The sequence below is a fragment of the Lynx canadensis genome, chromosome A3, assembly GCF_007474595.2.
Source record: "Lynx canadensis isolate LIC74 chromosome A3, mLynCan4.pri.v2, whole genome shotgun sequence".
Classification (NCBI taxonomy): domain Eukaryota; kingdom Metazoa; phylum Chordata; class Mammalia; order Carnivora; family Felidae; genus Lynx; species Lynx canadensis.
This window is the reverse complement of record NC_044305.1, coordinates 109915873-109929008: the sequence shown is the minus strand read 5'-3', so window position 1 is coordinate 109929008 and position 13136 is coordinate 109915873. Positions and strand designations below refer to the sequence as shown.

The 13136-nt window shown below is 38.1% G+C and overlaps 1 protein-coding gene across 2 annotated transcripts in view; it reads right to left on the bottom strand.

Annotated features, from left to right (window-relative positions):
• HEATR5B (HEAT repeat containing 5B) overlaps positions 1-13136 on the bottom strand; it is a 99307-nt gene that overhangs the window by 47415 nt on the left and 38756 nt on the right. For both annotated transcript variants that reach the window (XR_003967895.1, XM_030311309.1), the window contains exons 19-22: positions 12284-12443; positions 10484-10673; positions 8246-8415; positions 801-945 (exon numbers count right to left, since the gene is read on the bottom strand). Coding sequence is in view for 1 of the 2 variants with exons in the window: in XM_030311309.1 (XP_030167169.1) it covers positions 801-945; positions 8246-8415; positions 10484-10673; positions 12284-12443 (665 nt within the window). In the remaining variant the exon portion in view is untranslated. The remainder of the gene's footprint in view (positions 1-800; positions 946-8245; positions 8416-10483; positions 10674-12283; positions 12444-13136) is intronic.

Sequence of the window (13136 nt, the reverse complement as noted above, 5' to 3'; positions counted from 1 at the left end):
ATATTAAATGCTGTTTAGCTCCAAACCTTAAAAAAGGTAAAAGTGTAAAATTACCAAGAAAACCATACTGGAATTTTTTGGGGCATGTGGGTGGCTCTGTCAGTTAAGCATCTGATTCTTGATTTCAGCTCGGTCATGATCTCAGAGTTGTGGGATCAAGCCCCATGTCGGGCTCAGTGCTGAGCGTGGAGCCTGCTTGGGATTCTCTCTCTTCTCTCTCTGCCCCTCCCCTGCTTATGCTGTCTCTGTCTCTGTCTCTCTCTCTCTCTGTCTCTCTCTCTCTCTCTCAAAAAAATCAATAAACATTTATGGGGTGCCTGGGTGGCTCAGTCAGTTGAGCGTCTGACTTTGGCTCAGGTCATGATCTCACGGCTTATGGGTTCGAGCCCTGCATCAGCCTCTGCCCTGACAGCTCGGAGCCTGGAGCCTGCTTCAGATTCTATGTCTCCCTCTCTCTCTCTCTGCCCCTCTCCCACTTGCTCTCTCTCTCTCTAAAAAATAAATAAAAACATGAAAAAAATTATAAATAAACATTAAAAAAACTTTCTAAAAACTACACTGGAGGTGTTTTCTAAGTGATAATGGTTTTATTTTATTATTATTATTATTTTTTATTATTATTATTATTTATATTATTATTAATTATATATATTATTATTATTATTATTTATTATTATTATTATTATAAGGACAGGAAGAATGACTATCCTTGAAAGCAAAAATGTTACTTAAAGAGCAATACTCCTGTGAAATGGTTAAGTATTTAAACAAAAAGAATAATGACCGATAAGGTAACTTACTAGTACCACTGTTCTCCTTGTCGCCTGCATTTTTGGCTAGGCTCATGGCATATTCACAGACTTCCGCAGCTTCTCTTTGGGCGAGCTGCCGGAGACAAGCCACGGCTGCGCGTCGAAGCAGCAAATGGGAACTACATAAGTGAACCTGTAAACCATAACATATTAGACAATTTTTTTTAAAAACACTGCGATCTCATTTACCTAATGAATATATATTAACACTTTACTTGGGAAGAGGCTCTTCGTTGAACAATATCAGTTGTTAAATATATAGCCAAATAAATGGCCTTTTGGAAAAATAATAATACCAAAAAGCATATAAGGAATATTTTAGTGGCCAAAATAACTGTCCCAAGACCTGGTCACTAAAGACCATACAATATACTTACATAAAAATCCAGATGGATCTCTTGCACGTCTTATTTTACACACGGTCCTACTAAATGTTGTCATCCAAAATTTTTTTTTTTTTTTAATTTTTTTTTCAACGTTTATTTATTTTTGGGACAGAGAGAGACAGAGCATGAACAGGGGAGGGGCAGAGAGAGAGGGAGACACAGAATCGGAAACAGGCTCCAGGCTCTGAGCCATCAGCCCAGAGCCCGACGCGGGGCTCGAACTCACGGACCGCGAGATCGTGACCTGGCTGAAGTCGGACGCTTAACCGACTGCGCCACCCAGGCGCCCCTGTCATCCAAAATTTTTAACTGCAGGGGTGCCTGAGTAGCTCAGTCGGTTAAGCATCCGACTTCGGCTCAGGTCATGATCTCATGGTTCATGGGTTCGAGCCCCGCATTGAGGCAGTCTCCCTCTCTCTATGCCCCTCCCCCACTCATGCTGTGTCTCCCTCTGTCTCAAAAATAAACATAAAAAAAATTTAAAAATTGTTAAGTGCATAAAGATTATATGTAGTCAATGAAAAGTTAGCAAGGAATGAAAGCAAAGAAGTGTTGTTTATTAAAATAAAAAAAAAATCAAGCCAATATTTACACCTGGAAAAAATTCCAAAATGGGCCCTTTTGGAAAAGAATTGTTTTTCATCTCAAAAGATCCTGAAAGACATTGAAAGAATCAATGTAGCACACTTCAATACATGAAGTATAAGACACAGCATAACATGATGATTAAGAGCTTGTGCTCTGATAGCTAGACTGGGTTTGAATCTTGGTTGTCATTTACTTCTGTGTGACCTTCGACTAGTTACTTAACCTCTCTGTGCCTTGTTTGTCCATATGCAAAATGTGGAGAGTAATTCTTTGCAGGAATATAGTGAAAATAAAATAAGTTAACACAAGTATTTTGCTTAGAACAATGATTGACATACTTACTCAATACAGATTAGTTATTACTATAAAGCTGATTCACCAAGAAAATATTAAATTAGGTCCCATGAGCTACTTCTTAAGCAAGGAGATAAGAAATGTAAGTAATATATGTTAGTAAAAAATCTCATCCAGAAATAGTGAAAGGGGGAATAATTATATGGAATACACCACCCCTTCACAATGCTAGATAGTATATTTTTATACTACCAATATAGCATTTTTAATTCCAGATATATTTGCATAAAATTCATAGCCCGTGAAACATATACCAAGTATTTAAAATATCTATCTATCTATCTATCTATCTATCTATCTATCTATCCATCTATATACATACATACATACATATAGATATATATAACTGAGGAGAGAAAACCTGACAGGTTTCTTTCAATAAAATGTTTTATTCACTCCATTTCCTTAAAATTAAGACATTTTGGAACTTTCAAATATCCTCTAATTAGAAAGCTTAAGTATGGTCACATGAGATGTGAAGAACAAGTCACTTAGTCTCTCAGAGTTTCTGCCTTTTCATGTGTACATTGGGGACAATACCCACCCTACCTCACATGATTGTGGTAAAAATCAAATGATTAAATATATATAAACAGAACATCATAAAAATTTAATTTAGTTGCAACTAAATAGAATTGTAGCTAAGAGGGGTGCCTTGCTGGCTCAGTCTATACACCATGCAACTCTTTATCTTGGGGTCGTGAGTTCAAGCCCCATATTGGGCACAGAGTTTATGTAAAAAAAATTTTTTTAATATTAAAAAAAAAGAATTGTAGCTAAGAAAATACATTCAACAAATGTTGATTGGGAGAGCTGAAGAGAAAAAAATAGAACACTTTTGTTTTCAAAGTACTTTGAATACTCCATTTTAATGATTCTGAGGCATATATATTTTTTTCCATTTTAACATCTCTAGTATTAGAGATGCAAATTACAATTGATGGTGTCTTACAGTCACTGTAAATCAGGTAAAACAAAGACATATTTGTTTGAATAAATATTTGATAAAAATATGTGGCTTCCTAATGTCCCTCCCTAGCTCCTTAGAGATAATGACAATCTATAGTGACATCTATCATTATAGTTTCATTTAGCCTGCTCTTGAACATTATATAAATGGAACTATGTAGTGTGCTCTTATGTCCGACTTCTCAGAAATTTATCTGTGAGATTCATCCAAGTAACTATATTTCAGTTTGTTTTTATTGCTGTGTAGTGTTCTGTTGAATATTATATCACTATTTATCCACTGCTCACTGGTAGACATATAGGTCATTTCTGGGTTTTGGCTATTTTGAATAACCAATCAATGAACATTCCTGCACATGTATTTTGGCACACATATGCATGTATTTCTTTCAGCTATTGACTTAAGACTGAAGTTGCTGGGGGCACCTGGATGGCTCAGTTGGTTAAGTGTCTACTTTTTTTTTTTTTAATGTTTATTTTTGAGAGAGAAACAGCGCAAGAGAGCGTGCACGCATGCATGCATGCATGAGTGGAGCAGGGGCAGAGAGAGGGACAGAGGATCTGAAGCAGGCTCTGTGTTGACAGCAGCAAGCCCAATATGGGGCTCGAACTCAAGAACCGTGAGATCATGACCTGAGCTGAAGTCAGACACTCAACTGACTGAGCCACCCAGGTGCCCCAAAGCGTCCTACTCTTGATTTTAGCTCAGGTCATGATCTCACGGTTCCTGAGATTGAGACCGCATCAGGCTCTGCGTAGACAGCACGGAGTCTGCTTGGTATACTCTCTCTCCCTCTCTCTCTGCCCCTCCCCGCTCACATACTCTCTTTCTCTCAAAATAAATAAATGTAAAAAAAAAAAAAGCCTATAAAAAAAAGAGTGAAGTTTCTGGGTCATAGCATATGCATATATTAAACTAGTTTAGATTATGCCTAATCGTTTTCCAAAGAAACTTTTTTGTCTTATATTTCACGAACTTCAGGAACATTGTGTTGCTTACTCCTACAGTAGACCCCCACCTTTCTATAAAAATGCCTGTTATTTTATACTTTACGTCATCTTGCTATCTCTTGTTGCACCCACCGCATATACATCCTGGACAACTGGACGTCCCCTGCTCTGACACTGATGACCTGGGCATTCAGTTCAAGTCTTTTTCTCACTGACATTTCCTACAACTATCCCAGATGACATCAATGCCTATGCGTGGAATACTTCTGTCAGGACGGGAGAATGAGGAACTGTGGTCACCTGGTAGAAAAGCAGTTGCTTGCCAAGAGGGAAATAACAATACTTCAGAGTGGTGGTTGTTCTTTCAAAGACACATTTTGAATAGTTCTAACATCACACAAATTTTAACACTTTTATATCACTTAAAGATTACTATGGTGAAACTCACCTCTCAATACATTTGCTGAAAAAATAAATCACATTTCATTTGTGTGAGGTATTACACATGGTATCACATAATATTGCCATTTCTGATGGCAATGATTGAGTAGGAATAAACACGAAATTTGTAAAAATCTGAACCGATTTCACTAATTTGGATGAACCCATGTGTGGACTAATTTTCAGTGTTGAAAGATCTGGTATGGAGACAGCACAGGGGCTTTTGGCAATGTGGAAACAAGACAACCCCTTGCATGGCCCCTTTTCTCATCGCTACCCTGCCAAGCCACCTCCTTCCAACCAACTACCTGGAATCTCACTACTTAGCCTCTTGGAAGAGGTTCAGGAAAGTGCTCCAACACACCTTGTAATAAAACCCTTGGTGTTCTGCCAAGGGAATCTGTTTGGAGGCTCATTGCACAGCCTGTGGCTTATTGATAACCTCCACTGAGATAAAGAAACTCATGTTATAACTTTACCAGATCCTCTTAAATGTGCTGTATTTCATAAGGTCAATGCCATAGTATAATTATGTTTCAGGAGAAAAAAATGGAGAGAGGAATCAGACAACCTAAAGAATACATGTCTGTGTTTTGTCAGTAACCTACGTTTGTCAGTAACCTAAGCTGTATCACATAACAGAGTCACCTTGTTCAAGAGATGCCATCAATGCCCTCGGAGCTTGGGCATTAAACCATGGTTTTTGGCAGGATGCCATGTATCTTGTTGCAGAATGCAATCAGATATGAACTATTAATCGACTATTTGCGGATGTTTTTTGTACGCATTTCATGTGCATCTGGTTTCTGCCCTGCAGCACTCTCAGATTCTGGGATGGTCTAGGACGGATTCACATTCCCCTGGTCTATGGTGAAACAAGAGCAAACCTTATTGCGTCCGTTAAATATACCACATCAGATCTAACAACTAATATGTTGGCCTTTCAGTCCCTTCACCTCATTCTGGGTAACCTCCTCCCCTTTTCTCAGCAATATCCTCCCATGGTTACATCTGTAGCGCCTTTCTTTCTCCTTGTGTATCAGCCTCGTACTGTCTTTTCCTTCCTCCTTTACTGAAGTGAGAGCTCATAATCTCAGCACTATCTTGTTAGTATCCTTATTTCTTTCATCCTGCTGTCATTTAACTGAACCTGCTTGGCCAAAGTCCAACCATGAATGTACCAAAGCATCTATCTGGCTGCTCAGTGCCTGCGCTCAGTTGATTACAGGTTTTGGAGAAAAATCCTACAAGGTGAACTGCTACCATTACAAATCACACACTGGAGCCAAAAGGGTCACTATTCTCCGCTGAAGCCTTAGTCCTACCACAGAAACTCCTATTTCTCCAGTTAGTTCAATCTCCCACATCCCACTCCTGTCAAATTTCTGGCCCTCTTCTTTGCTCTTTTGTTCATAAAACTTATCTTCCCTTTTACGTGAAAGTAAAAGTCATTGGATGATAACCCCCCAACTTCAAGCCACCAAATCCATAAACTCATCTGTATGTACACTCATCCTCTTCCCCTTTCTTCATGCTGTACCGGGAGAGAGATTCTCTTCCTTGTGCCCTGAGAAGTTTATCCCATTAGAAACCTTGGGTAATTATCTCTCCACTCTCCGTCCCACACCTTAAACTCTCCCACCCTACTGGTTCCATCCCCTCAGCATTTAAACCCTCACATCTCACTACCATAGGAGAAAAAGTCCATCTCCCCCTTGACCTACTGTCCTCAGTCCTCTCCTACAAAGTGAACTTCTGGAAAGAAGTTTCTATTCATATCCCACCATTAGCCCAATGTATTTGGGCTTCCATTGGTACCACTCTGCAAGACGAGCTCTTGCTAAAGCCATCATGTGACAAAAGTCAAAGGACACATTATAGCTCTCATTCTTTTAACAATATGTTATAGCAGCCCACTCCTCTAATCCACTTGGCTTCCGTGAACACTACAAACTCTATTTTTCCTTTAATCACTCAGATTGTTTCATATTTTTCCTGATTCTTTTTCTTTCCCTAAATGTTATATGCTGGGTTCCTCATGCAGCACTCTCCCTGGTGATCTTATCTACTTCTGTATTTATTGCCCATCTAAATGCTTATGCCTCCCAAATTTACCTTTCCAACCAGACTTCTCTTTTCTGAGCTCTAGCACATGAAACTAACTAAATGTCTAAAACTGAATTCATTACATCCACCTTTCCCAACCTTCTCCTATTCTGGTGTTACCAATCTCAGAAAATTACATTACTATGCGCAAGTCAGGAACTTGGATTATATCCTTCTCCTTTTTCCTTATAGCCCATTAATCAACGAATTGCACTGATTCTTTCTCTTAAACATCACTCAAATCCATTTATTTTTCTGCATTCTCATTGCTACTAATAGGGAGCAAGTCATTACCATCTCTCTCCTAGACTACCGTATTTCTCTTTTTAAAAAAAAATTTTTTAATGTTTACTTATTTTTGAAAGGGGGACAGAGTGTGAGTGGGGAAGTGGCAGACAGAGAGGGAGACATAGAATTCAGAGCAGGCTCCAGGCTCTGAGCTATCAGCACGGAGCTTGACATGGGGCTGGAACTCATGGACCATGAGATCATGACTGGAGCTGAAGTTGGACGCTTAACCAACTGAGCCACCAGGCGCCCCACTGTAATTTTCAAAGCCAAAAAAGTCCAAAGTTTTACTACATCTAGAAAGTCTGCATGATCTCTCACCTGGCTAACTGTCCAGCTTCATCCTGTGCCTGGGCCCTATCCACCCCTTCTCTCTCAGCCTAACCACACTGACTAAATAGTTTCTTGAATGTATCACACTCCTTCCCATCTTGGGGCCTTTCACATTTTTCTCTCTCCCTAAAAATAAATGCTGTCTATACCAATACCATGCTTTCTCTCAAACTAACTCTTATTTATCACACCTTGAATATCATTTTTTCAGGGAAATCTTTTCTGAATGCCTGGATTCTGACAGGCTCCCCTGTTACATGTTTTCCTATAGCCCTTTCTAGCAATTGTCATATTGGTAAATAATTATTATTGGCCATGTTCCCTTGTAAACTATAAATTTTATATGACAGAAACTTCATCTTGTCTCATCTATAAAATGTATTCCTAGTACTTTGCATAGTACATGACATATGGCAGTTTCTCAATAAGTATTTATTAAGTGAACAGATTAATGACTGTGATGACAGCAACTGCCCCTCAGAAGTTATCAATCAAACTTTAGGAGACAAAATTCTGAATGGGAAAAGCTAAAAATATGATACATCCTTAATCAAGACATAAACAGCTCATCAAAATATTTCTTAAAAGGTGAAAAAGGAAACCAGTAAATAAAACGAACAGTCATAAAATGACTACTGAAGCTGAATCTCTAAGATTCACAATCTAGGAAACTTCCATTTTTTGTTTTGGGTCTAGTTTAATCTTTTGGGAAACAAATCTGGGGCTCTCTAAATAAATCCATGAATGAGGGGTGCCTGGGTGGCTCATTCAGTTGAGCATCTGACTCTTGGTTTCGGCTCAGGTCATGATCTCACGGTTTGGGAGGTCGAGCTCCACGTCTGGCTTGGTGCTGACAGCCTGCTTGGGATTCTCTCTGTCTCTCTCTCTCTCTCTCTCTCTGCCAACCGCACCCCCTCCCCCCACCAGCCGCTTGTGCTGTCTCTGTCCCTCTCAAAATAAATAAACTTTGAAAATATTAAATAAATAAATATATAAACGAAGCAGCTTTATACTTACACACAGGCTAGGAACAAGACTAGATAGGTTGACATGTCGTGGTGCAAACATGTGAAGCTGCTGAAGGCAAGAAATGGCAGCAGCCTGAACAAGGGAATCTGAATGGTCCTGGGTTATGGCACAACCCACCAAACAAGAAGAACGAATGGTGGAAATTGTTGCTCCGTTCCCTAATCGAAAAATACAAGAAAATGCAAAACACAATTATTAGTATTACCAAAAATATTCCTAGAAAACAATTGTCTTCTAAATAACCTCTCTTTCTGATTACTGTACAGTTTTGAAGACAAAAAGTCTACGAAGCCCATAGAAATGATTTCAAAACATGATTGTCTATCAATGACAACAATATATCCCTCCAGGTTTAGCTAGGTTTACATATACTCCCTAGGAAACTATGTTGTCTTTTAAATCCATCATTGTTTTATTTGAAAGAGACAGAAAATTCCTCATTCTGTTTCTCTGTTCAACCAATATTATCACGACAGTATTTAATAACTTTAAATCGTATTTTCCTAAGAAGATTAATGGAAATTTTTACAGAGATAGGAAAAATAATTGTAGTATTATATACTATCTGTATAAAAATGGCTTAATTGCCGGGGCGCCTGGGTGGCTCAGTTGGTTGAGCGTCCGACTTCAGCTCAGGTCATGATCTCACAGTTCATGGTTCAAGCCCCACATCGGGCTCTGTGCTGACAGTTCAGAGCCTGGAGCCTGTTTCGGATTCTGTGCCTCCCTCTCTCTCTACCCCTCCCCCACTCATGCTCTGTCTCTGTCTCTTTTTTTTTTTTTTAATTTTTTTTTTTTTAACGTTTTATTTATATTTGAGACAGAGAGAGACAGAGCACGAACAGGGGAGGGGCAGAGAGAGAGGGAGACACAGAATCGGAAGCAGGCTCCAGGCTCTGAGCCATCAGCCCAGAGCCCGACGCGAGGCTTGAACTCACGGACCGCGAGATCGTGACCTGAGCCGAAGTCGGACGCCCAACCGACTGAGCCACCCAGGCGCCCCATCTCTGTCTCTGTCTCTTAAAAAAAAAATGAATAAACCTTAAAAAAAATGGCTTAATTGCCTAATATAAGTGATTTCAAACTTTTGCCAATGTAAAATAAAAAATAATTTTATAGACATAAGGAAATCATAGGGTCACTTCTAATTTGAAATACACATTGCCTCCTTATCACTGCATTAGAAAGCACTTGGTAAACACCTATGTTTAATCAAAGTTGTATATTTATCCTGTGTATATCCTTATGATAACACTGAAAGAAAGAATTATCAACTTTCTCAAGGAGGACACTGAGTCCAAGAAAAAAGACATGTCTAAATCATGTATTTTCCACTTTCTAGCATTCTTCATCAAGATCTTTTTATTTCGGCTTCTTTTTTTAAAATATCTGTCTGGATGGAGGCAACACAGACAGCAGAGTGGTTAAGAATGCATGCAAAGGAAACTGATCTGGGCTTCCCCTCTGGCTCCAACCACTTGCTGGCTATACAAAACTTGGAAAAGTTCTTAACCTCTCCCAGCCTTAGAGTTCCATCTATAAAATGGAGTGATATACCTATCTCAGGATGTTGTCAAAGTTAAATGAGATAATGTGCATAAACATCTTGACCCACTTAAAGCATTTACTGAATGATGGGAAAAAAGTGAAAATTTTGAAAATGGCTGGTACATTCAGGATAAATTCACAGTAATTTTCTGCCTTGTATGTTTCATTCAACCTTTAGTAAAATTATGTCGATGGAATTGTGTGGTTAGAATGCGGGCCTTAGGATCATACCTATCTTCTCTGAGTTTGCTTCCTCACAGAGAAATTACATAATATTATCCCCTTTATTGCAGTGGGTTTTCAAACTTTGATCCTGAGCTTTAGAGTTCAAAGAAAACAGTGAAGCAAAAGTCCATGAAGACAAGTGGATGGCACTCCGGGACACAGGGACTCCACTTTCATCTTGTCTTCATGGGGATCCAGGTAAAATATAATTTGGAAAGGCTGTCTCTGCTCAAAACTTCAAATAACAGTCAGTTATAGGTATGGTGTACGCATTAGATTAAATACCATATGTAAAAAGAAGAGGCACAGGTCTTTGGTAAATAACAAGCATTCAGTACATAGTAATTATTATTATTATTATTGTAAGTTTTCATTTAGCAACATGATAGTGACATGCAGGAAACTGAAAGACAGCAAAGTGTAGTTCCTTTCATTTAAGATGAATTCACTCACCTTGTAGCTCAGGGCCAACCGTAGTTATTATGGCACCCAAACATCTACCCAAACATTGATGAACTTCTGTATGTGAAGGTGGAACAGTCAACAGCAAGGTAAGAACTAGAGATAATGTTGGCTCCACATATCCACGATACATTGGGCCACTAGAATCCACTATAAGAGCGAGTGAATGAAGAGACCATGTCTGGAATGAAATATAATTTCATTTAGTTGTAAGGAATAATTAGAGTATACTGAGCTGATTTTTTTCACTTAAATTTTAGTAACTACTAACATCTTTTTTAAAAGTTTATTTATTTGTTTTGAGAGCGTGCACATGCAAATGGGGTAGGAGGGGGGGAGAGAGAGAGAGAGAGAGAGAGAGAGAGAGAATCTCAGGCAGGATCCGTGCAGTGCAGAGCCCGACACAGGGCTCGATCCCGTGAACCGTTAAGATTATGACCTGAGCCAAAATCAAAAGTTGGGACGTTTAACTGACTGAACTATGCAGATGCTCCTTGAGTTAGGATTCTTAAAACAGAAGACAAATTAAGGAAAACTTAAGAATATCTACTGTACTCTTCTTGTGCAGATATACAGTAGTGCTGAGGGAATGCAATTGATACAAATTATAGTAAAATGTCCTCTCATATAAAAAGAATCATGTAGGGGTGCCTGGATGGCTCAGTTGGTTAAGCCTCCACCTCTTGATTTCAGCTCAGGTCATGATCTTGCAGTTCATCTCGCAGTCTACTGTGAAAACAGAATTTTTTTTTTTTTAAAAAGTGTAGCACCTAACAAGTAATAAGCTTACTTAACTTTTGTTTCTAACCTTTTTGGGAATTTTGGGCTTTACACAGCTGGAAACTTTTACCAAGAAGTCAAAGGCAAACTAAGCCTGTAGACTGGAAGCCTCTACTAGATTTACTGCTTCTTGTCTAACTGTGAAGGAACTAATTTATCAACAAACTAATGGTATGTAGTAATGGCAACTGAATTGTTTCTTCTCCCAACTTACAGTCCCAGTATGAAGCTGGCAAGCTGAAGGCTACTATAGTCATATACTCTTAATATTTTTAGGTGCATCAGTGTATGGTGGCAAATCCTCAGTGTAGTATGTTTTCATACATGTGAAGCTCTTGCCTTTCGTTGTGGTTGTATTTATTTGTATATAAAATGTTCGAGCATAAACAAACAAAAATTCCAGGAGAACACTTGAAAATTCAACCAAAAAACCCAGACTTTGACTGGTGTCTGAGTGGAAAGAGAGACAGGATAGCCATTAAAACAAACTTGATCAACTCAGCAAATGTGGAGCGCCTGGGTGGCTCATTTGGTTAAGGGTCTGACTTCAGGTCATGATCTCAGTTTGTGGGTTCGAGCCCTGTGTTGGGCTATGTGCTGACAGCTTGGAGCCTGGAGCCTGCTTTGGATTCTGTGTCTCCCTCTCTCCCTGCCCTTCCCCTGCTCTTGCTCTCTCTCAAAAACAACAACAACAACAACAACAAAAACTTAGCAAATATAAGGAAATGCAAAAAAAGAGGAAACAAGTACAAAAGATAGTAAATTAATAAAAAGAAACTATATTTCGAGAAATATATGTGAATGGGTTAAATTCCCAGAATAAGACAGATTTAAGACTAGGTTAAAATACAAATTCCTGTTCTACAGTTTTACAAATAGAACTCATAAAACAAAGACTCTAGTAACATTTTTCCAAACAAATTATAAGAATCATTACTATTTTATAAAACAAATGACGGTCCTAAAAATATTATTTAAAAATGTCATAATGAAACAAAATCAGCATTATACCTGGACTTCAGAGGATGTTCCATCTTGTGCTAGAGCCAATAAAATGCTGACACTGGTTTTCAGATGTTGTCCTGAGCCGATACCACCAACATAACGATGCAAGCAACCCAGAGCCAATGAGTGCCCAGTTCTGGATACAACATCTCGGGCTGATTTCAACCTGGGAAAATAATTATATGCTTCAGGGACTGGCCTTTCTATTTCCCTATGACAATAACAAGCTCATTATGAGTCACACCATAAACGGGATTTATTGTGGAAATCAGAAAAGACTACAATCATGATTACTTCTTTATCCACTCCCTACCAAGAGTCAGAGATTAATTTAAAATGGTTGGCTAAAGTCATATATTTCATTTTAATTTCAGAGAAAATCTGAAAGAAGAATCACAACTTCTCAGTTTTTAACATTTATTATTCCTTGAAAAGAATCATTTGAAACATATTTTTATTATTGGTGTTTTAAATAAACACGAATTGCTTTTATAACTGGTTTTAAAAATCTAAAAATTTAGATTACAGAAATTACAAAATTACAGAAAATGTTAACTTAAGAAATTCTCTATAATTATGATCTGAACCTCTTTAACATGCATCAGTCTTTTTCTTTGTGAAATATATCTAATTAATTAAAAAATATAAAAAGAAGATATTGCAGATTACTTAAAAAATAAGCTTTATTGAGATATATTTATATAAAATAAAATTCACCAATGGTAATTCTTTTCAAGTATCCATAGAACATTTACCAAGATAGATAATTAATTGAGCCAATAAGGAAATAAAACATATCAGAATTTATGGTATGCAGCTAAAGTGTGTATCAAGGTGAATTTATAGCATCAAAATCCTT